Raw genomic sequence first — 24,918 nt, forward strand, 5'->3', positions numbered from 1 at the left:
CTAGCCTAGTTAAACTCCCCTATTTCCTATCTGTCCTCTATATCCTCTTTTTTCTTGCCTGTGCCCCTATTTCCTATATAAACACCACCACTTCATGTCTATGCCCTCTATATCCAAAACATTTCTGCTTCCTGTCTGTTCCCCCATTTCATATACAAACACCCCCACTAACTGTTTGTACCCCATTTTCTATAAAACACTCCTACTTCCTGTCTCTACTCCCCATTTTTTCTATTCCCTATTTTTATATAAATACCCCTATCTCCTGTCTATGCCCCTTATTTCCTATGTAACACCCCTCCTTCCTGACTGTGCTCCCTTTCCTATATACTTTGTCTCCTACATCCTAGTTAAACCCTCCTACATACTGCCTGTGCCCCAAAAACCTCTACTTCCTGTCTTCTCTCCATATCTATGTAAAACACCTCTATTTCCTGCCTGTGTCCTCCATTTCCTATATAAGCACCTCAACTTCCTATCTGTGTCCTCTACATTCTAGTTAAATTCCCCAACTTCTTGTCTGCCCCACTTCCTATTTAAGTACCACAATTTCCTTTCAGCCCCCCATTTCCTATATAAACACCCCCTACTTCCTGTCTGTATCCCCTATATCCTAGTTAAACTCCCCACCTGCCTGCCCCCATTTCCTATAAATACCCCTACTTCCTGTCTGGGCCCTCTGTATCCTAGTTAAGTTCCCCAACTTCCTATCTCCCCCATTTCCTATGCAAAACACCCCTACTTCCCGCCTGTGCCCACCATTTCCTTTGTAAAGGCTCTATTTCCTGTCTGTATTCTTTTTTTTTAGTTTTTGCAAGGCAAATGGGGTTAAGTGACTTGCCCAAGGCCACACAGCTAGGTAATTATTAAATGTCTGAGACCAGATTTGAACCCAGGTACTCCTGACTCCAGGGCCGGTGCTTTATCCACTACGCCACCTAGCCGCCCCCTGTCTGTATTCTTTATGTCCCATATGAACCCCTGCTTCCTGTCCTTTCCCTCAACTCCCCAATATCCTAGATAAATACCCCTGCTTCCCGCCTGAGTCTACTTCTTCTACTGTAGCGCCTTGCCATTAGGACAGTTTGAAGCGGCAGTACTTGACTTGCTTTGTATCATGGACCCTTTGGCTCTCTCTTCACCTGTGACTACTCTCTCAGAACATTTTTTTTTTCTTTTGAAGATTTTATTTATTTTGAGTTTTACAATTTTCCCCCTAATCTTACTCCCCTCCCTCCACCCCCCCCACAGAAGACAATTTGCCAGTCTTTACATTGTTTCCATGGTATACATTGATCCAAATTGAGTGTGATGAGAGAGAAATCATATCCTTAAGGAAGAAACATAAAGTATAAGAGATAGCAGAATTACATAATAATATAATGGTCTTTTTTTTTTTAAATTAAAGGTAATATTCCTTGGTCTTTTTTCAAACTCCATAGTTCTTTCTCTGGATACAGATGGTACTCTCCATTGCAGATAGCCCCAAATTGTCCCTGATTGTTGCACTGATGGAATGAGCGAGTCCATCAAGTTGATCATTGCCCCAATGTTGCTGTTAGGGTGTACAGTGTTTTTCTGGTTTCTGAGAACATTTTCAAATGAATTTAATAAAGTATATATAGTTTTAGAGGAAACCAATAATTATATTATAGTTATTGTTTTTTTTTTAATTTTGCAGTCTCCTGATTGAGAACCCCTGTTCTTGATGGAGTGCTTCTTATAGATGCTATGTATGTCCATAAAGTTTAGAGGGCCATGATTATGATGGCTAAAGGTCAGGGAAGATAGGAGCCTGGGATTGAGAGTCAAAGACCAGATGTTTGGGGCTGACTGGAAGGTCATAGTTTATTGGGTTAGAGTGGATGACTGGAGGTGGAGGTTGATATTAAAGGCCTTGAGTCTTAGGACTTTTAGGCTCTCTCTCTCTCTCTCTCTCTCTCTCTCTCTCTCTCTCTCTCTCTCTCTCTCTCTCCCCCCCTCCTCTTTCTCCCCCACCCCACTAGATCATTAGCTCACAGGGATCTTGGATTTGGGAGATTATCTGCTCCTAGAGTCTCAGAACTGAAAGGATCCTGAGGCCTCAATGGAGCCATCTTCTTTCTATGCTAGCATACCTTCTAAGACATCATTTGACAGCTCCCTCATTAGAGAGTGAAAGTGAGTTGCCCAAGGTCCCACAGAAGGAAATAACTGAACCAGGCCATGATACTTCCAGGGTCCCTCCATTTGAATTTTTCTTTTTTTAGTTTTTTTTGCAAGGCAAATGGGGTTAAGTGGCTTGCCCAAGGCCACACAGCTAGGTAATTATTAAATGTCTGAGACCCGATTTGAACCCAGGCACTCCTGACTCCAGGGCCGGTGCTTTATCCACTGCGCCACCTAGCTGCCCCATTTGAATTTGAGGGGCACATGAGAACCATAGAACTATCTCTGAGGCTATTCTGCACACAGAGAATCAGAGAATGTAGCTTTGGTAGAATGTGAGTCCCTTGAAGTCAGGGACTAATTCATTTTGGTTTTGTACCCAAGCCTGCCAAGTTTAAAGTAAAATGCTTATTGATTGACCGAATGATTCACAGACCTCATGTGGTCAGTTGTGGCTGTGGCCTTGCCTATTTTAGGGGTTTTGTGATTTCAGTAGAATTAGGGGTCTCCCCTGGATTTAGGGCTTGAGTAGACCCCACCATAGGAGGGAGATAGTTGGCCTTACCTATTCTTCAGAGGGTACCTGGCTGTATCTTAAATCTCTAAACTGCTTTTTAGGATTTTTCTTCTTATCTGAATTGAATCCCTGCTGGTTTTGCTTCAATCATGTCTTATGGCCCATATGCCAGGAAGGATGGCCTAGACCCAGGGAACCTAAAGGGTTAAAAACTTTGCTTGTCAGAATTGGGAGACCAGGGCTCCTTAGTACTCAATCAGGTCAAACTACTTGAATGAGGAGGCTTGTCTTTTCCTGGAGGTTACTAGGGTTGAGGGCAGGTATCCAAGAGGCTATCGGTAAAGAAAAGCTTGGAGGTGGATGGAGGGCAGAAACAGTGAATGAAAGAAGGTTAAGTTCTTGAGAAATAGAAATAACTGGGATTGGATGAGAATATTTGAGGGAAAAAAAAGGATTTTTAAAGGGTGATGAGATGAGAGATGGGGCTGAGGGAAAAGGAAGAAGATGGTGAGAGAAGGAGATTGGGGGGAATGTGGACAGCAGAGGGAGAATGAGGATTATAAGATAAATAGGGAGGGAGAGAATGGATTATGTGATGGAATAAGAGACATTAAAGGTAGGTAGCATAGAATAGGGATAAGAAATGGGTTGAGAGAAAGTGAGAATCATGGAAGAATCAGAGTATCAGAAGTTGAAGGAGACCTTGAGCATGAATCCCCTCTACCCAATCCTCTGTAAATCTTTGGTACTTCATCTGTCAGATAAGGCTTGGACTAAATATGTAAGGTCATGCAAGGTTCTTTCAAAAGATAATGTTTTATGATTCTATGAGGTTAATCAGAGAAATGAAGGGCCTGGGGAAGAATGACAAGTCTAGGGAGGGTGAACATATGGGGGGCACATTCCAGGAGGATCAAGCTCAAATCCAAAGTGAAAGAAAACATAAACAGTTAGTTCTGCTTACACTTGTAGACATTTGAGATCCATTGAGTGTCATATTTCTCCGTTTCTAGATGGGGAAGGGAGACCTCACTATACATCCCAGGGCTTTTCTCATCCCTTGGTGGTAAAGAGATGTCTTTGACTTTTTCAGTTGTGGGGAAGCCAGTAAAGGAGATCTGTTTGGAGTATATCATCCCAAAATGGTACCAATTTTTGAATCTTATTTTAAGCCATTCCCTGTACCATGCCCCTTTTCCAACATATCTAGGCAAATTCTGCCTGTGATTCTTGTAAAGGGGATATCCAAATTCCTGGTCATCAGGGCTGGAAAGGTGATAGTAATTTTTCTTTTTTGGAACAGAGAGCTTTAACTGCAGAGGTTTTTGGGGGTGGTGACTGTAGAGTTTTTGAGTGCCAATGTAGGGTAGGATAATAGTGAAGTCAAGGAATAAATTGGGTCTTTAGTGGGGTAACTTAAATTTTCAAGAATTCAGTAAAAATGTATTTGTTTTTTCTTTGCTTTTTTTTTCATTTTTATTTTTCCTGCAATAGAAAGAGCTGGCCTGAGAGCCAGGAAGATAAGTGTACAAATCCTGCCTTTTGAAATGTACTGACCATGTGACTTTGGGCAAGTCACTTACTTTCTCAGTGCTCTAGGCAACTCTTTAAGATTGAAAATTGCAGAACTGGTGTTGACCTGCATTGTAGAGGGAGTTTCCTCATTTGACATCTACTTATGCCAATGAAATCATGGATCCAGTTCTTATCCTCATTTTTTTCTACAGATTTAAAAAAAATGAAAAGAAAACCCGTTTTCTAGTTGGTACTTGAATGTAGCATGTAAGAAACTTTGTTTAACCAAGAGGGAAGGAAGGAAAGGAAGTAAATAGCATGTATTATGTACTTAATTATATGTGCTTGTTACTATACTTAACACTTTTACAAATATTGTCTCATTTAATCATCACAAGCAACTCCATAAGGTAGGTGCAATTGTCACCCCCATTTTACAGTTGTGGAAACTGAGACAAATGAGTTTAAGTGACTTGTGCATGGTCACAGGGTTAGTAAGTATATGAGGTTAGATTTGAACTCGAGTCTTCCTGACTCCAGTTCCAGCACTGTAGCCACTATACCACCCAACTACCGCATGATATGCCAGTGGTTTGTCTGTCAAAATGTCAGTCCCCCTCAGAGGTGGAGTGTCCTGTAAAGAGCCCTGGATTTTAGTCCTGAACTTGGAGTTATGCCACTAGACTTCTGAGATCCTGGGCAAGTTCTCTGTCTCAAATGTCCCTGTCTATAAAATGAGGGAATTGATCTCTAGATTAAATGACTCCTAACATCCTAATATCCTGAATGGGTGACTGCTTGGCTATGGGGAGGTCTACCTATGTATGACTAACGTGTCCATGGATCTCCCCAGAAAAAGTACTTCTGTTCAGTGTAGGATGTGACTTGTAGGATGGGAGAGGGAGGATAATTAGGGTCTTGAGGAGGTAAATTTGGGACCTTTGGGGAGTAGCCGTGTATGTGTGTGTGTGTGTGTGTGTGTGTGTGTATAAAACATCATAAGATCCAAGATGTAGAGCTGTGTGAGAGTGTAGTCAGAGGTCACATAGTCTAACTTATCTCATTTCATGGGTGAGGAGACTGAGGTCCTAAGGTGAAGTGACTTGCCCAAGATCTCATAGGTAGAGGCAGAGTCACAATTTAAACTCAGGTCTTTTGAACCCATATGTCATTCTCTCCCTCCCACAACTCCCAGGATTTCAGAGTCAAGGTATAAGGAGAAACATTTTTCATTCTTAAGTATGTATGTTTGGTGAGTGGAGATAACAATAAGGTCAAGCAGAAAGGACATTAGGGTGTTACTGTATGTAGAACTTCAAGAAAGTAATATCAGCAGGTCTGTGTGTGTGTGTGTGTGTAGGGTAGTATGTGTGTAATCTGAGGGGAAAGTGTGGGTATATATGTTGGTATGATTTTAGATGGTTAACAAGAGGATTCTCTTTTTTAAGGGAGGGTCTAGTGAAACAGTTTGAGTTTTGTGTGTGTGTGTAATTTCAGAGGATGACAATGGCATATGGGTGTTTGCAATTTCTGGGATAACAATAGCAAATTCTGTTTATGAGAAATGGGGTAGGGTGGAAGGAATAATATATGGGTTCAAGTAGTAATGGTGGTGGTGATGGTGTGGATGTATTTGGGTCGGGTATAAATGGGAAAGTAACTGGTCTCCAGCTGATAGTAAGGCTTTGATTCTTAACGGTCTTGGGCTTCTCCACTCCAGGTTTTCCAGCTGCCTCTATTGAGGGGGTGTGGCTGAGACCTCCCCCTACCTCTCCCCGCCCAGGTAAAGGCAACCTGGGGTTCCTGGTCTCCGCCCCTGGAGCTGCTCAGGCCCTGCCCCTCTCTGGGAGATGATCCATAGAGGCGGGGCCTGGGTGTCGCCTGATGCAATATCCCTGTTCCCCTCCAGGCTGGGTGGAGGCACCTCAGGCCTGGACACCTGGGTTATTTGCTTTCCTCTTAAGTTAGTGAGAACTCATCCCAGATCAGGTCTTTGGGGCTTAGACCCTTGGCCATAGTGGATTTTGAGGGGCTCATGTTGGGGGGGGTGTTCTGGGTCCTTTCCCCTTTGCAACAGAAATAATAGGGGCATTATGGTTTGGGGTCTTGAATTTTTAGATAGACATGATCATGAAGGGAGCTAAGGATAGTAGAGAAGAGGGGGTTCCCTATACCATTTTGAACCTCAGTTTCTTTATAAAATTGAGAGACTTAAACTACATTATTTCAAAGGTGCTCCAAGTCCTATATAGCTGGGGTCCTGATCCCCTGGCTATAAGGAATAATAGGAGATCTCAGAAGGCTACTGGTGGGTCTGACCTACCAGTCATAAGGTGGGTTTCCTTGTTCCCACAGAATCAGAAATATTTCATGTCCTCCGTCTTCAGGGACAGCCCATCCATCTAATGCTTGTGTCTGGCTTTCCCAGGAGCCATGACCTCTGGGGGGGCTTCTCAGGAATGTAGCCCATCTCTCCACCCATATATGGGCATGTGGATGTCTGTGTCTGCTAGATGTATGGTGTTCTGAAGCAGACTCTGTATGTAGGACTGTATGTGAGGATGTAATCATCCTAGGAAGGGATGCATTCTGTAGATGGGTCTGGGCAGGTGTGGCCTGCGCCTTCTTAAGTTTGAAGGACAGGTCACTGCTCTCCTTTTGTGACACCTCTTTCCCCTTCTATTGTAGCTCCCTGGCCCAATTGCCATGGCTCGCCGCTCTCAAAGCTCCTCCCAAGGGGACAATCCCCTAGCCCCGGACTACCTGCCGCCCCACTACAAGGAGTACTACCGGCTGGCCCTCGACGCCCTTGCTGAGGGGGGAGCTGAGGCCTACCGGCGTTTCTTGACTGATGAGGGAGCCCCTGACTTCTTGTGTCCTGAGGAACTGGCTCATGTCAGTCGCCATTTGCAGCAACCACAGCATGCCTCCCGGGAGAATGCCACTGGCCAGGGAAGTGCTTCCGGATCCCTTCCCCAAGCAGATGGTGATGTGGACATGTCTGGCTCCTCTGGTACCTACTGGCCTGTGAATTCAGACTTGGCTGTGCCTGAACTGGACCTTGGATGGCCTATGACTTTTGGCTTTCAGGGCACTGAAGTGACCACGCTGGTGCAGCCACCTCCACCTGACAACCCCAGCATCAAGGATGAGGCCCGGAGGATGATCAGGGCTGCCCAACAGGTCAGGACCAGCCCTATGGGGACAAAGGGGGGAGATGCGGGCAGCTTAAGTTGTAAGGATCAATCTGCTAGTCTGTACTGGGCAACTGTGTCAACTCTATACCAAGCCAAGCTGAGGGAAAACCAGAGGGGCAAAATCAGGCCCTGCCCTTAGGGAAGCTTATTGTCAAGGGAAGAAGTAGGAATAGACTTAGGGCCTTCCTGGTCTTAGGAATCTTAGAGTCTTAGATAGGAGGAGGAACAAACAGGACATTCTCAGGGAGCTCATAATTAATCAATCAATCAGTGAGCTTTTATTAAATGCTTCTTTCTGAAACTGTTAGGCCCTGGTGATACCAAAAAAAAAAAAAAAAGCAAAACTAGTCCCTGCCCTCAAGGAGCTTGCATTCTACTAGGGGTGGCAGTGTATAAAAGGGGGTATGTCAGACTAGATGGAAGGTAACTTTGGAGGGGAAGACATTAGCTAGTCTGGAGAAATTACAAAATGAGCAGATTCAGGTCCTACATTTGGGGGAAAAGTGACCTGAGGAGAGAACTACTGCTAAAATGTATGGAACAGACAGTGGTTTTCCTTAATGTATTTGAGTGAGAAGGAGAAAGAAAAGAAGGGGGAGGGAGAAAGAGAGGTGGAAGGAACAAGGGAGAAGAGAGGGGAAATAGAAGAGAGGGAGGGGAAAGAATGGAGGGGAGAGAAGAGGGAGAAAAGCAAGGAGGGAGAGGAATGGAAAGAGAAGAAGGAAGAGGAGAGAGAGAGAGAGAGAGAGAGAGAGAGAGAGAGAGAGAGAGAGAGAGAGAGGAAGGACGAAAGAAGGAAGACAGAGAGAGAGATGAAAGGATAGGAGACATGGTCAGCAAAGGGTAATATGTGAGTTCAGAATCAAGGAGATGCCACTGCAATGAGTGACAGTGAGATTTAGGGTATGACCTACTATCTCTTTGGATTTCTGAGGTGAAATGAAGGTGAAGGTTCACAGGAGTGGAAGAGGTGGTTGAACTGGGAGACCAGTGTATGTGAGAGGATGTCATTATGTATATTTAAGTCCTCATCAGAGGGGAGTACTTGGGATTAGAGGGAAAGACTTTGAGCCAGTTAATGAACTTGAGAAAGGAGGGAGAGTTCTCTAGAGCCTGGTAGATCCTATTATCAAGCAACTGGCCAGATATTGTAGCAGAGTGAATTAGATGACGTTGCTGAAAGATGGTAGGCAAGGAGGGCCTGGAAGTGGTTCAGGGAGCAAAGAGTATGCCATCTTCTTCGCCTGACTCAGTGTATCAGGGACATAGAAGAAGGAGCCATTGACACTGGAAAAAGATGGCTGGTGATGAAGGGTCTTTTTTTGTTGTTTTTGTTTTTGATTTTTGTAAAGCAATGGGGTTAAGCAACTTGCCCAAGGTCACATAGCTAGGTAATTATTAAGTGTCTGAATCTGGATTTGAACTCAGGTTCTCCTGACTCCAGGGCCAGGTGCTCTATCCACTGAGCCACCTAGCTGCCCTTGATGCCCTTAAGGAAATAGATTTCTATGAGCACAAGAAGATGAAAGATGTGTAAAAAAGAGCTAGAGGAAGAAAGGAGGTTTGGAAAGAAAGGGCAAAGGAGGACGGGGGTGGTGGTGGTAGGATTAGTGTCAGGGAGAGGCAGCAGATGAAGTCAGTTTTTGCGTTGGGAGACATTGCTGCTGAGTCACTGCAATCAGAAGCAATAAGAACATATCTTCAAATTCAGTTACAATCTGCTTGGAGTCTCTATCTTTCGGAGTCCCATGATAATGGAGGATAGTGTTAGGGTGGTTTTTCCTCTCCAAACATTGAAAATCTAGGGACTTGTAACTGGGAGTTAAGGTAGGAGGTCTGGGTCCCCAAGAAAACTTGCATAAACTCATAGATAGCAGCAGCCTAGTAGCTATATCTCAAGATGGCAGAAGATTAGGTACACCCATTAATGCCATACTTGTTTCTGTGTTGGTCTTGATATCCAGGTCTCTAGTCCTTCTGGAATTTGGTCCATTCAGATCAGTTCAGGACTAAACCTTAGCCTGAGATTTTCTGCTTTCTGATTCTAGGTCTGGTGTCTATGGTGCCATTTCTGTAGCTCTAGACCTGAGTCCTGGGTCTCTAGTCTCTCATGGTGAACTTTAGATTCCCATTAGCTTTTTGGGCTGCCATATCACATTCCTGAGCTTGCAGCCCACTAAAACCCCCAGATGTTATTCAGCCACATCTCTACTGTCTTGTAGTTGTGAAATTGATTTTTTGGAATCAAAGTGTAAAAATTTATCCCTAAAAAATTTCATCTTGTGAGATTTGGCCCAGGATTTTGGTTGTAATGATTTGCTTAGATCCTTACTTTCATTCCCTGTGTTAGCCATCCTTCCCTCCTGGCTTTGTGTCATCAGCAGATCTGATAAGCACATTTCCTAAAACTTTATTCAAGTCACCAATAAAAATGTTCAATCTTTTAAGGCCAAGCATCTATTCCTAGGGCACTGGTCTGGAGATGACCTTCCAAGTTCTTATGTTAAATTTTTCATGATTATTCTTTGGGTCTAGCCATTCAATTAATTCCAAATTCACCCTACCATATTGTCATCTAGCCCATATAGCTCCACTTTTTTTTCCTATATAAATAGGATGAAGGACTTTGCTGATATTTTGGTAAGCTATAAACCTTTGGTATCTATCTTACCTGCCATTCTAGTCGTTTATGTCACAAATGGAGTGGAGGACTGAGAAGCTGGGTGTGTGTGTTTATGGTGGTATGTGTGTATTTATTAGTGGGAGTGTCACTCACTAATAGTGAGATTTCAAAAAGAGGAGCAAGCTTAGGGAATGATCATCAGTTTCTTTGGGTATGTCGAATCTGAGGGCTTTAAATCAGACCCACAGATGATGCTCAGGGAAATCAGAGATGAATGTATTTTCTTTGTTTGTTTGTTTTTTTTTTAGGTTTTTGCAAGGCAAATGGGGTTAAGTGGCTTGCCCAAGGCCACACAGCTAGGTAATTATTAAGTGTCTGAGACCGGATTTGAACCCAGGTACTCCTGACTCCAGGGCTGGTGCTTTATCCGCTATGCCACCTAGCCGCCCCTGAATGTATTTTCTTTGGGGAAAAATCCACTTTTTTATTGTTGCTTTTTGTTTTTATACCACTGCCATTTTACCTTTAAAACCCATCCTCAACCTCAGGTCCCTTTGAACCTTTCTTGTGACAAAGAAAACCATTTCTTGTAACAAAGAAAACCATTTCCTCAACCTGGGGAGGTGGTGGGAAGAGTAGGTTCTATTCTTTTCAATTAAAATTTTATTTTATTTTTCCAAATGCATGTAAAGATAGTTTTCAACATTCATCCATTTGTAAAAATTATTAAATAAATAATGCTTTATAAAAAAAGAAAAATGTGAAACGCATAAACTGGCCAAGTGGCTGAAAGTAGGTTCTATTCTTATTTTGCTGTTGAGGAAAAAGAGGCAAATAGGTTAAATGACTTACTGAGGGTTACACAGGGAGAAAGTGTCTGAGGCAAGATATGAACTTAGGTTTTCCTGATTCCAAGTCCAATGCAACCTCACTCTTCAGATCTACTGTCATATTCCATATTCATAGTCTCTACCTTTCTACTAAGGGAAGGAAAGTAAGTTTCCTTACGGTTTTCTAAGATTGATTTCTTGTTCAGACATTTTTCAATCGTGTCCAACTCTTCATGACCCCATTTGGGGTTTTCTTGGCAAAGACGTAGGAGTGATTTACATTTCCTTCATCAATTCATTTTACAGATGAGGAAACTGAGGCAAACAGAATTAAGTGATTTAACCCAGGATCACATAGTTAGTTAGTGTCTGAGGTCAGATTTGAACTCAGGAAGATGAGTCTCCCTGTCTTCAGTTTCACTGCTCTTAACCTCTGCATTACACAGCTGCCCTCTAAGACTGATATTATCCATTAAAATTCACTAGCATTTGACTAATTTTTAGTGTTATTGCATGTATTATTCTTTCAGTTCTTTTTTTACTGTCATTTCATATAAGCCTTCTTGTGTTCAGCTGAATATCTAATATTAACCATTTTTCATAGCACCATAGTATTCCATTGCTTTCATATGCTACAAACTTGTTCTACCTTTCTACAATTGATTGACATTCATTCTACTTTTGCTTCCCTTCCAGTTATTGGATTAGCGCACTTTTCCAAACTACAATCTTGTATAAAAGGACAGTCTGTGGTGAAAATAGCTAGACTGTATCTCTTTGGTAACTGCACAAATTTTAGCAGGGAACTTTTGATTTAAATAACATTTCTCTCTTATCTATGTAATTGCTAAAATGTTTTAATCCACCAGAATACAGGACTCTCTCCTTTCTTTTTAGAAATGAATGATTTTCAAGGTCCATTTTATATTAGATTATTTATACTCCTTTCCTTAGTCAGCCTTAGTTGTGAACAACACACTTTTAGACTTTTTCCAGACCCAGTGAATCATCTCCAGGAATCAGTCCAAGAGGTTTGAGAGATGCTTAAAAATGAATTTGTGAAGACACCAAGGGAAACAATTCCAGTAAGAAGGAAAAATCAGATTTTTTGTCTGAAGAGATCAAAGTAAATATATAGGGTATATAATGACCAACTTTAATATTTGCTATGCCAAAGAGTATGATGAGTTTAATTACTTCTCTCAGACAATTCCAAATTGCATGTTAGAATGGTTGTATCAATTCACAGCTCCACCAAGTTTATTTGTGTACCTGCCTTTCCATGATTCCTCTAACCAGTCCATTCCATTTTTTTATCACCTTTCCAAGTATCCTGTATTTGAAGTGATATTAGAGTTGATTTAATTTTCATTCTATTTTTAGTGATTTTAGAGCATTTTTTTTTCAGTAGGGTTCTAGATACTCTAAATGGAATTGTAAGGGACCTTACAGATGAGGAAACTGGAGCTCAGAGTCATTAAGTGAATTTCCTAAGGTCACACAGGTTGTAAAAATCAGTAGTGAAATTTGAGTGAGTCCTTTGATTTTAAATCTAGTTGTTCTTTCTATATTAGAATACTAATTGCATGGCCACTGATAGCTGGCAATTTTTCTTTTGAAAACCAAATATATGTGTGTATATATATATATATGTATATATATATACACACACACACACAAATGTTTGTGTGTGTGTGTGTGTGTGTGTGTGTGTGTGTGTGTGTGTGTGTGTGTGAGAGAGAGAGAGAGAGAGAGAGAGAGAGAGAGAGAGAGAGAGAGAGAAAGGGTATGTAAAGCGAGGCAATTGATGTTCAGTGACTTGCCCAGGTCACACAGCTAGTGTCAAATGTCTGAGGCTGGATTTGAACTCATGTCCTTCTGATTCCAGAGTTAGTGTTTCATCCATTGAAAACTATTTATTAATATCCATAGACACTTATTTCATTGAGGAATGGCTCATTGATCTTATTAGGTCAATTCCATATATGTCTGGAATATTGGACTTTTATCAGACATTTCATTTCAAGGTTCCCCCCAATCTGAGTTTTATCTAATTCTGTGTTCATTGATTCCATTTACCTAAAAGTTTTTATATTTTGTCTGATTGTAATTATTTATTTTGATATTTTTGTGATCTCCTTTATACTTGTTTGTTAACAATTTTCCTCCCAGACATAGTTATGAATATTATCTCCTTCCATTCTCTTTGCTTTAGTATCCCTGACATCACTCTTCTGAGATTAGTGCCTTATAGAGAGAATATTGCTCCAAGGCAGGGATTTTCCTATGTCTCTGATCTTTTGGTTCTTTGTTGATCTTTGCCCTTCCCTTTGGTCACTTTTTTCCCTTGTATTCTTGCTGAGTTACATCAGTATTCTTTAATTTTATTTTTGATAATGTGATTTTTTGTATTTGAGTCCTAGCCATTTGGAGTTGATTGTCACAAATGGGAAGGAGCTGGCTACAAGGCAGAAATAATAATAAGTAGTGACTCCTCCTAATCTCTCCTAATCTGATAGAGAAAGAGGAAAAACCTGGATATAGTTTGATGTGTACCCTAGGTTTCTGGGAAATCAGGTTTTAAAGAATTCAGAGGAAGGATGGGTATAACCATAAGGACTAAAATTCTTCAGGGGAAGTTGGCCCAGGAAATTTTGAGAAAGGCTTAAAAATGAAAGGGAATCAATTCTAATGAGAATGAACATCCTTAGGTACTTAGATTACTATCAGTAATATTTATTTGAAAAATTGTGGAAAATAGAAGAGGCAGCATAAAATAGGAGTAAGGCTGATTTTTTTAATTTTCAAAAAAGGAAGATAATAGAATATTTTAACAATAGGTCAATGAAATTGACTTGAGTTCTTAGGAAAAAAAATAGAATGGATAATCATGAAGAGGTAGGTGGTGAACATCCAGAAAGGAAAACCAGGAACCAATATGACTTCATTGAGAGCAAGTCTTATAAAAATTCTTGTGTTCTTTTTCAAGAAGGTTACTAAACTGGTAATGCTCTAAATGTAGTTTGCCTCGATTTTAGCAAAGCATTTAAAAAAGTGATTTCTTGTGGAGAAGATGGAGAGATGGAGAGTAGATTGTAATACTATTTGATGGATTCGGAAATGACTGGGCTCAAGGAACAAGTTAATAATTCCAGTGGAGTAGTACTGAAACTTTTGTTTGGCTCTGTGTTACTTAACATTTTTAATCAGTGAGTTGAAGAAAGTCATAGAATGCATACTCATCACATTTTCAAATGACTCAGAGCTGGGAGGGATGACTAATAAATATACTGGATGTTATACTTAGGATCCAAAAGGACCCTGATAGGCTCTTGGAGCATTCTGCTGACTCTAATAAAGACAAAATCCAATAGAGATAAATGTAAAGGCTTAAACTTGGATACAAAAAACTCAACTTCACAAGGACAAGTAAGGGAGATATGAGACATCAGTTTGGAAAACTTCTCAGAGTTTTAGTGGAAGTAAGCTCAATATGAATCAGCAGCAGTGTGATGTGGAAGCCAAAAAAAACTAATGTGATCATTTGTGATCCTGAGAGGGATAGCTTCCAGGAATAAAGAGGTGACAGTTCAACTCTACTCTGCCTTTGTCAGATCCTATCTGGAGTATTGAGTTCAGTTCTGGAAATCACAGTGTAAGAAGACATTGATAAGCTGCTGGGTGTCTAGAGAAAGGCAATTTGGTTGTGAATACATGTCATATGAGGATCATTTGAAAGCACCATGCATGTTTGACATGGAGAAGAACTAAGAGGAGGGGAGCATTGATAGCTCTGTTCAGGTATCTGAAGGAATATTATATGGAGGAAAGATTAGACTTGTTCCATCTGGCCTATAGGACAGAACCAGGAGTAGGAGGTAGAAATTGCAACATCAAATTAATTTTGATGTCAGGAAATCATTTTAACAATTTGAACTATCCAAAAGTGGAATGGACTGCCTCTAGGTTCCCCCTTTTGGGACATCTTCAAGTAAAGGCAAGGAGACTAATTGATGAGTATACTTATTGAGTAAAGGTGGTAGTGAATGGTTGCTCAAATTCTGTGATTCTATATGCCTAATATGACTCTCTTCCTCTCTAAAGACAACACTATATCTTGTTATTTTAAGATTTATTTTTTTTTATGGCAGCCCTATTTCTACTAGCTCATCTTCTTTCTCACCCTGTCATTTGTTTTCCCCAACCTCTTTTGTTAATTTTCTCTAATTTTGGAGTTCTGCTTATTAGTTACTTTTACTTGCTGGTTTTTATCTAGTTTAATTTTCTTTTTTTCCCTCTCACGTGAAATCCCCCTTCTCTTCTTTCAGTTTGTTTTGTTCATTAACTTAAAATTTTCATTGTTTGTGCTTTTTTTCTAAAAAAAGAAAAAGAACTTCTTTCCTATATTTTCTTCATTATTTAGCTTCCCTTTTTATTCTAATTAGACTTTTATCCTTCGATTCATTGCTCATAGGCTAATTCCATTAGTCTGGAATTTTATTACTCATGGAATTAAAATTTCTAAAGTATTGATTTTGAGTTTCTTCTTCTAAACAGTTTTTAGGTGAATTTCGTGAAGCTCTTCCCCCATTTCTCACCTTCTTCTTATTGAGTCTCAGTTTTAAAAATACCAATTCTTGCAGCTATTGCAAGGGGCAATCCTTGTCTCAAGGCAGGAATTTTCCTGTCTCTGATCTTTTGGTTTATTATTGACCTTTGCCCTCCCCTTTGGTCACTTTTTTTCCTTTTGCCTTGAAATCTCTTCTCAGGGGCAATTAGGTGGTAGAGTAGATAGAGTACCAACCCTGGAGTCAGGAGAATCCCAGTTCAAATTTGGCTTCAGACTCTTAATAATTACATAGCTGTGTGACCTGAGCAAGTCACTTAATCCCATTACCTTGCAAAAAAAAATAAATCTCTTCCCAGGGTCCATACCCTCCCACTTTTCTGTGTGTCAGTTCCACTCACAAGTTCTGTTTCCCATTCTCCTGAAGGTACCAAATATCTATGATTATGCCCATTGTTTGGTTCCAGTATTCCTTTATAGAATACTTTTCTTATTTTAATCTCTCCATTTTCCTCCATGCTCAACTTCTTATATAGGCTTTCTTCTCAAGAGGAACTAGAGGAGTTAATTTTCTCTTCATTGTTATCCTTTGCCTTGATTGGAAATATATTACATATTACTCTCTATCTTCTTTCCCTCTTTCTCCCCTTTTATGCATCCTCTTATTCTGTAATTTAGTTTTTTAAAAAAATTGATTCACCTCTGGGAGGAATGTTGAGAGCTTTAGTAAATGATGTTTCAGTTCTTTTTCCACTATCACTTCTATTTGGTTACTGGTTCTGCTTTTCTCATTGTGTGTGCATTTAGAAAAGAATTTCTTAATGGTTCCTTTTGTGCTATTTTGTTATAGTTCTTGGTTATCATATTTGTTTACTTTTTTGTATTTCTATTGTGTGAGTTGTTTAAGGAATAAATAATTTCTTCAGATTTGATTTTTCTTTCTAGAAAAATTTCAGCTACCTCTTTTTATGGAATGTCCATTTTTTTTTTCATGAATGGTTAGGCTAAAACTTGCAGAATTGGTCACCTTGTGCTGAATCTTGAGTTCCTTGGTTCCAAGGAACACATTATTCCATCTCTCCTGCATTTTCTAATGGGTGTAGTCTAGTCGTGTGTTATTCAAATAGAGGATAATATGTAATATACTCTTATCAAGTAAAATCACTCTTGGGCATTAGTTCACTATCAGCTATTTTTATTTGTTCTTTCCAGTCCAAAGAGTATTTTCCTTGGTGGAGAAGACAAGCAAAATATGAGTCAAGCAGTTTTGTCTTCTCTCTGTTGTTAGTTATTATCTCATCCTTTCTAGCAATAGTTCTATCCTTTCTTTGGACGTTCTTCTTCCTGTAACCTAGCTAAGAAAATTGTTTTTGTTGTCTTTGAATTTCTTCATCAGCTTCAGCTCATCTAAGTTTTAGCACTTCTGATACTTCTTACATATAGGACAATATCATACTTTAATATTTTTAATAGTTCTTTTTTTCTTCCTCACATCATTGTCACTTCCCAATGACTCCTCTTCCTTGACTCTGACCAAAAACCCAAAAAACTCCAAAACTCTCCTTGAAACAAACAAAACTAAGCAGAAGAAAAGAACCCATTGAGGAGGTGTAATAATGCCTCATACTGTTGAGAAGGGCAGGGGGGGAAGAATTCTTCCCCATTAGACTTTTGAAGTCAGGATTGGTGAGTACATTTTTGAGAATTCTGATACCCTTTCAGTGTTGTTTTTCTTACATCATTGTGGTCATCTGCTGATGATTCTGCTTACTACCATCTGCTTTAGTACATTAAAAAAACTTCCTTGTCTCTCTGAATTTTTCATTTTCGTTGTTTCTTAAGATATAACAATGTGACATCACATTCTTATGCCACAGTTTGTTTAGCCATTCCCCAACTGATGTGCACTGAATTTGTTTCCCATTGCTTTGTTACAAAATAAACAGTGAAGTGTTTGGTCAAACTTGGAATCAAACTTGGAATCAGAATGGTATGGTTTCAAATCTATCCATAACTCTTAAGTCATTGTGTGACCTTGGGTTAGAGTACGTTTCTAAACCTTCCTGGGTCCCAGTTCCCTCTCTCTCTAAAATAAGGGATTGGACCAGCTGGTCTTTGCAGTCTCATCAAGCTCATTAGCTGTGCTCTTGTATTCAACATTCTTGCTTTTATCTTGGGTTTTAATTTTGTGCTAAACATTTCCTTTCCCCCCACTTCCATGTAAAGATCATTCAGTAGTAGAAACTCACTGGAGTGGTTCAGTCATCAGTTATATCATTCCAGCTATCCAATAGCCCTTGTCTCATAACTCAAAAAGTCAGTCTTTTTTGTTGTCCTTAGTGTTCATCACCAGCTTCTTTTTGGCCCTTAATGTTCTTGATGCTTCTCCTGTGTCATCTTTGCATTTTTCCTGTTATCTCAGTTGAGTGGGCAGCATGGCATAATGGGAGAGGAGTTTGATGTGGAGTCAGGGGACTTGACACCTCTCATACTTACTCATTGTGTTACTGACTGTTCCTTTACTGTTCTGAACCTTAGTCTCATGACCTATAAAATGGGTATAAAATTGAAGATGGTATCTATCTCATAGAGTTCTTTTGAGGATCATGTGAGATTTGTATAAAGTTCTCAGTCAACTTTAGATATGTAAATGTCAGCTACTGTTTTTGTTATCTTCCTTGGTAGGCTTGCTTGTTGGAATCAGGAAAATTTAGATGGAGATAAATGGGTACTATTCTGGATGGAGAATTTGTGAGCAGTTGGGTGGGTTTCCCAGAGATTGGTGCTGGCACCAGCCTTATTTCAGTATATAAAGCTAGGAGAGGAAATACAGAATGGATTGCAGTTGACATTGAGCTCCTCTGACAAGTATGAAATACTCTGTGATGGGAACAGATTGGAGAGGTTTTCAAGGGTATGTGAGTGGGGAGAGGAAGAGGTTTCCTACTTCAGAGGAAGCATTAATTTGATAGCAACACCTCTCCATCTACTCCTTTTACATCTTCCAGGTGGTGGCCATTGTGATGGACATGTTCACAGATGTAGATCTGCTGCAAGAGGTCTTAGAGGCAGCTGCCCGCCGTGTCCCTGTCTATATCCTCCTGGATGAGATGAATGCCCAGCACTTTCTGGACATGGCTGAAAAGTGCCGGGTCAACCTGCATCATGTGGATGTGAGTGACTGGGGAAGGAAGTGGGAGATAATTATAGGAGGTTCACTCTTCCTCTCATGGACATCAGAGACTGGTAGAGGAGGTGGAGGAGGAGTTAACAAAGGGCAATCTTAGCAGGTGTGATTCAAACTGTACCACGTGGGTTCATTTGTGTGTGGGGGGGAAGATGAGTCTGTATGGAGATTGCTTTGCTTCCTATGCCCCTGACTCATACTCCTTCCCATCTAGTTCCTCCGGGTTCGCACAGTCTCAGGCCCCACCTACTACTGCCGCACTGGAAAGTCCTTCAAGGGCCACGTGAAGGAGAAGTTCCTGTTGGTGGATTGTGCTGTGGTGCTGAGTGGAAGCTACAGGTGAGCTGCGTCAGGCCAGGGGTGGATATGAAAAAAAAAAGACTTCCCCCACCTTCTCACTCTCCTTTTATGTCTTCTTCACTAATCCCTCCTTCTACTCTCAATTTCTTTTATTCTTTTGAGAAGATTCACTATGGGGTCCTTCCACTATGATTCTTCCCCTATTCTGTTCTTCCTCCATTGTCCTCCCCAACCCTAACCTCTCTGTCTTCCTTATTTTAGCTTCATGTGGTCCTTTGAGAAGATTCATCGGAGCATTGCTCACGTGTTCCAGGGAGAGCTGGTATCCAGCTTTGATGAGGAATTTCGCATCCTCTTTGCTCAGTCTGAGCCATTGATCCCTGCAGCTGGGGCCTTGGCCCTGGCTTTGACCCATGCGGACACTTATGCCCTTACACCATATGGGGGTCCAGGGCCCCTAATGGGGGCTCCTGTAGGAGGACCAGGCTCCTTCTTCCCCAAGCGTGCCCACTTTCTGTTCCCACCACGTGATGAAGGTCTGGGCTTCCCCTCCTTCTTGGACCCTGACCGCCACTTCCTGTCAGCCTTCCGCAGGGACGACCTACTTCGGCACACAGGGGGTGCAGGAGACATGCATGGGCTGAGGATGCTCTCACGTCGGCCAGGCATGGATATAGAGGCTGGCCATGGTGGGGATCCCAGCACTCGTGGCTTTCTCCGTGCTAAGCACCTAGAGATGGAAGCTGGGCATGGTGTAGACTCTGGGAATCGGGGCTTCCTCCGAGCCAAGCACTTGGAGATGGAGGCTGCCCATGGTGGGGACCCCAATTCCCGTGGCTTTCTCCGAGCCAAGCACATGGAGATGGATGCTTTCAAGCGGCATACCTTTGCTGATGGAGCCATGGAGAACTTTGCTTCATCCCGCCAGGTGTCCCGTCAGATGTTTGTTAGTCATGGTGATGACTTCCGCTTTCAGACCAGCCACTTTCACCGTGACCAGCTTTACCAGCAACATTACCAGTTTGAACCCCAATTCACATCTACCCGGCCCCAGGGCTTGTTTGAGAAGCTGCGGGCTGGACGGCCAGGGTTTGGAGACCCTGAAGACTATGGGATAGAGGGGAGTCCTCGTTTCCCAGAGTTAGAATCAGGCTTTGGCTCTCACCCTGAGGGTCCTGGTGGACACTTGCGCTTGGATTATGTGCCATCCAGTGCATCAAGGGAAGTCCGACATGGCTCTGACCCTGAACCCCGTGGTGTGGAGCCTGGTGCCCCACAGCGCCCTAACATTGGGCAAAGGTTCCTTTGCCAGTCATCACCTACACAGAAGCAGAGTTTGGAGCAACGGTTGTTTTCACCAGAAGCTGAGCCAGAAATGGAACCCAGCCGGAAGGGTGGGGCTGAGGGTCGGGCAGGGCTACGCAACTGGCGTATCTCTTCCTACCTTAGTGGCTGCCACTCTGATGGTGGAGATGAGGGTCTGCCTGGCCCCATGGAGGCAGAATCCTATGATGAAGTCCTGAGTGATCCCCCTGGCCGCTATCCCTTGCCTGGGGACCTACTTCCCTCCTCTTTCAGGACTGGGGGCCCCTTTCCTCCAAAGGCTATGGGTGGGGGGGATGGCCCAGAGCGAGAGGTGATTGATGGGACAGGCTTGGTTAAGCAGGACTCATTCCGCTCCCGCCTCAACCCCCTGATCCAGCGGAGCTCCCGGCTTCGTTCCTCCCTCATTTTCAGTGCATCCCAAAAGGAGGGTCCTGGAGTTGGGGCTGCAAATGAGAAAGTTCAGCTCTTCCAGAAGGAGCAGACAGTCAGTGAGACAGTGGGAGAGGGTGGTGAGACTGTTCGGACAGCCTCATCCTCCAAGGTGGCAGAACTGTTGGAGAAATACAAGGGCCCAGCTCGAGACAGAGATCGGGACCGGGACCAGGATAGAACGGGTGGTGTGGTCACTGTTAGCAAAGCAGCAGTGTCGCAGTCATGGCGGGAAGAGACTGGGACAGGTAGTGGGGGTACAGGGAGCGAGCGACGTAGCCTGGAGAGCTGCCTGTTAGATCTACGTGACTCCTTTGCCAGTCGGCTGCATGAAGAGGCTGAGAGACAGCCGGGTGCAGCCACTCTGAGTGCTGCCCAGCTGCTTGACACCCTGGGTCGGGGTACTGATAAACTGCCCTCTCGATTTCTTGCTTCTGATGGTAGAGCAGCCCTGACCCAGGGCAGGGCAAGTCCTCCACCTGAGAGGAAAGGAAGCCCCACACCAGCCTTTCCTGAGAGGAGGGGGAGTCCTATACCTGACAGGAGAGGGAGCCCTACTCCAGCATACCCAGAAAGGAAGGGGAGCCCTGTGCCACCTGCCTCTGAGAGGAAGGGGAGCCCCACTTTGGCCTATCCCGAAAGGAAGGGGAGTCCTGTGCCACCTGCCCCTGAAAGGAAGGGGAGCCCCACTTTGGCCTATCCTGAAAGGAAGGGAAGCCCTACCTCAGCTTCACCTGACCAGCGGGGCAGTCCCCTACCTCCAGTGCCTGAACGGAGGAGTAGTCCTATACCCCCAGTGCCTGAGCGGAGGAGTAGCCTCACATTTGCTGGGGACACCCAGAAGATAGGGTCTCCTGGGGAGGAAGATGCTGGCCGACAAGAGCCCAGTCCTATGGAGTTCCTGCGAAAGGGCTCACTTCGGCTGAAACAGTTGCTAAGTCCCAAGGGAGAGAAACGGCTAGAGGAGGAGGGTGGCTTCTTAGGGCCCCAGGAGAATGGGCAACCCGAGGGTTCCCAGCGACTGTCTCGGGGAGATAGCCCAGAGGTAGGGACAGAGGAACGGGGCTCCAGGCCTCGCTTGACCTCTGCCACAGCCAATGCCCTCTATAGTAGTAACCTTCGAGATGACACCAAAATGATACTAGAACAGATTAGTGCTCACAGCCAGAAACATCGGAGTGGGGCTGGATCAGGGGCAGGGACAGGTGGTGCAGCCCACAGCAGCCCTGAGCTATACCGCTCACCTGCTGCTGCCCTGGATGTCAGTCGGGCCCATGAGATGTCTGACAAGGACAAATGTTCAGCCATCTTCCGCTCAGACAGCTTTGGGGGTCAGAGTCGCTTCAGCAGGACACTGCCGGCTAGCCTGGAAGAACGAGACACCCTGCTACGAAAGATGGAGAGTATGCGGAAAGAAAAGCGTGTCTATAGTCGTTTTGAAGTCTTCTGTAAGAAGGACGAAGCAGGGGCAAGTGAGGCAGGGGCAGGTGAGACTGGAGCAGGAGAGGCTGATGCTAGGGACCGCAAGGTGGGCAAGTTCATGCCCAAGATCTTAGGCACCTTCAAGACCAAGAAATGATCCAACACCCTGGCAATCTTTCCTGCCCAGAGTGTCACTATCACTGACTCATGTTACATGCTCAACTCCATTGTGGGTCTGATGACCAAGCCAGATGCCAAATCTCTAAACAGGGTGGGATGAAAAAGGGTGGGGAGAGGGTGCATATATTCTGAAGAGCAGGATGTTCCCTTGGGCTTCTGAGGGATATCATTGCCCAGGGGTGGAGGACCATCCCCATCTTTAATGTGCTCAGAAATCCAGTGCACCTGGGCACACCCAGTCCCCACACAATGATGTGCTACTACTTTGTCTGCCTTTGGAATGTGAGCTTTACCTTTCTGGAGGATTATTCCCATCTTCCCATCTAATTATATTGATCTGGGTATCCATCCATTCATTTTCTATATCCTCCTTTATTCCAAAGGCCCTTACCTTCAATTAGAAGGTGTATGCTGCACCTTCTACTGACACATAGTCTTGTACTTAACTGCCTATCCCTTCTTTCACTGATCTGCTTAAGTATCTGCCTATCCCTCTCTCTCTTCTCAGTCTGTTAGTACATCTCTCAGGCTGAGGAATTTGGAAGTTACAAATCCTCACTTGAACAGAACTTTACAGTTTATGAAGAGTATTCTCACACTATCTCATTGGATCCTTCTGAGGGATTCCATAATGACCTGAGGTATTTTTACAGATGAGGAAAGAAGCTGGGAGAAGTAACTTGTTCCAGATTATATAGCCAGGGAACTGTGGAGTTGGAAGAAGAGACCATATTTCTTGGCTCCTTGTCTAGTGTTCTTTTTCACTATACCAAGTGGCCTCTCTAACAGAGATGGGATGGACAATCTTGTGTGTGTGTGTGTGTGTGTGTGTGTGTGTGTGTGCGTGACACCATGCCTTCTCCCAGGAGAGGTCTTGGGATAAGAGAGAACCCTATCTGTAGCATTTACAAAGTCTTCCCAGCACTGGGTACTGTGTCTTATATTCAATAGGCACTTAATAAAAGCTGGCTGATTTGTAGGTTGGATGAGGTGGAATCCTGGGGGATTATGGGTTCTGTTTGGGTTTCTAGAAAAGAGGGGCACTGCTATCTGAGGTTCTGAGTTAGCATCTCTCCTATTCTTAGATGGATGCATGTCTCTTTGGGTGTTGAAGAGGGACACCCATGATGATGGACAAAAGGTGCTGGGAATGTTCCCGCTGGGGAGGGGCTGGCACAGACTCAGTATCTGTGTCTTCGACCCTCTGCAGGGGATGAGAGTGGGAGGGACGAGGGAAGACTAATTTGCTGCATCAATAAATTAGACTTGAATTTATTAAACCTGGCTTTGATTGTCTTGGATTTGTCTTAGATTCTTCACAACTTCACAAACATCTTGTCAGAAATGTCTTAGGAGGAGAGGGTTAAATAGAAATGCTGAGATGGAATCAGTCTGGGATTCCTATGACACATGAGATGAATCATACATTAGACCAATGTTAGTACCTGTGTGGGCCTGTATCTCATTCCCAAAGGTATGTGCAGGATGTGGGCAGGGCCGACTGAAGGAGAAAGGTGTGAGGAAGCCAGGGAGCTCAGGGACCAGAGATCAATGACAGACTATAGGAGATCTCTTGTCATGTTACTTCCCACCTTTTCTCTTCAGTTATTTACTGTCAAGAAGAACCCTTCCTTAGAGACCTCAGTGGGCTCCATACCTGCCTGAACTAACCAGATGTCTTAGCCTTCAGCCTGAAGGAAATTCTTTGCTTTTGAGGTAGGAGACCAGGGAGTGACTGCACCCTAGGAATCAGTGCCTTTTTCTTAGGGGACCAAGGAAGAGATGAGACCCTGGTAAGAGAATGAGGGTTTAAGTGGGAGTGAGCCTGACAGGGTCCCTCCCAGAAGTCACACAGATCCTGACTTCCACCACCATTTTTCTTTGTGTCTTCTATTATGGGGTTGGTGGATATGAAAGATTCTGTTGTCCTGAACCTATGGCCCTTTCATCACCCACTGCTCCCTCCTCAGCATTCACCTGGATAGGGCTGGGGGCCCAAACATAGGGTGTACCCAGTTTGGGATAAGGAAACCTTTGGTGTGGGCTGCTCTGCCAGGTAGCAAAGAGGAGGAAGGAGTTGCTTCTTTTGAAACCAGCCCTGAAATGCTGCCTTAATTACCTCTCTGCCACCCAAGAACTATAAAAGCCACTGCTTTGGAAAAGCTATTTCCAGGGTCAGAGGTCAGCCAGCTCTAGTGAAAATACCAGAAAAAGACAGTCCAGTCTTAGCACAGTTGGTCCTCCCCCCACTTTATTCCAACTTTCAACCATTCAGGCCATTTAATGGGGAAGGTAAGGTGTCTGTATGTCATACTGTCTCAAGGAAGTATTGTGGTTTTTGACATTCCTAGACTTTCAGATGCCTGGTGAACTACACCCTCTTGCACAACAAATGTCCTAGTTGGTATCCCACTGATACTGTAGGGCTGAGGTCCAGCCTCAAGATTCAGTAGTCCCTTGGAGTCAGAAACCTTGAGCCTGTCCTAAGACACACATTATTGCATATGGGCAAAAACAAAAAATAAGTAAAAACATGGTCATGATATATGGAATCATGCAATCCTTCCAAGAGACACATGGTCAGACAAAGACTGTCACTTGGGGCAGCTACGTGGTACAGTGGATAGAGCACTGGCCCTGGAGTCAGGAGGACCTGAGTTCAAATCCAGCCTCAGAG

General features: G+C 43.2%; 1 protein-coding gene across 2 annotated transcripts in view; it reads left to right on the top strand.

The window, feature by feature from the left end:
• The window catches only part of FAM83H (family with sequence similarity 83 member H), a 38,954-nt gene extending 14,406 nt beyond the window's left edge, over window positions 1-24,548 (top strand). The window contains exons 2-5 of one of the 2 annotated variants that reach the window (XM_074203166.1): window positions 6,869-7,363; window positions 18,406-18,570; window positions 18,799-18,923; window positions 19,146-24,548. In XM_074203166.1, coding sequence (XP_074059267.1) covers window positions 6,869-7,363; window positions 18,406-18,570; window positions 18,799-18,923; window positions 19,146-22,218 — 3,858 coding nt within the window. In that variant the 3' untranslated portion in view covers window positions 22,219-24,548. The remainder of the gene's footprint in view (window positions 1-6,868; window positions 7,364-18,405; window positions 18,571-18,798; window positions 18,924-19,145) is intronic. The other variant, XM_074203167.1, reaches the window with a different exon arrangement.
• The last annotated feature ends 370 nt before the right edge of the window (window positions 24,549-24,918 follow it).

This window comes from Macrotis lagotis, chromosome X (assembly GCF_037893015.1).
Source record: "Macrotis lagotis isolate mMagLag1 chromosome X, bilby.v1.9.chrom.fasta, whole genome shotgun sequence".
Lineage (NCBI taxonomy): Eukaryota > Metazoa > Chordata > Mammalia > Peramelemorphia > Peramelidae > Macrotis > Macrotis lagotis.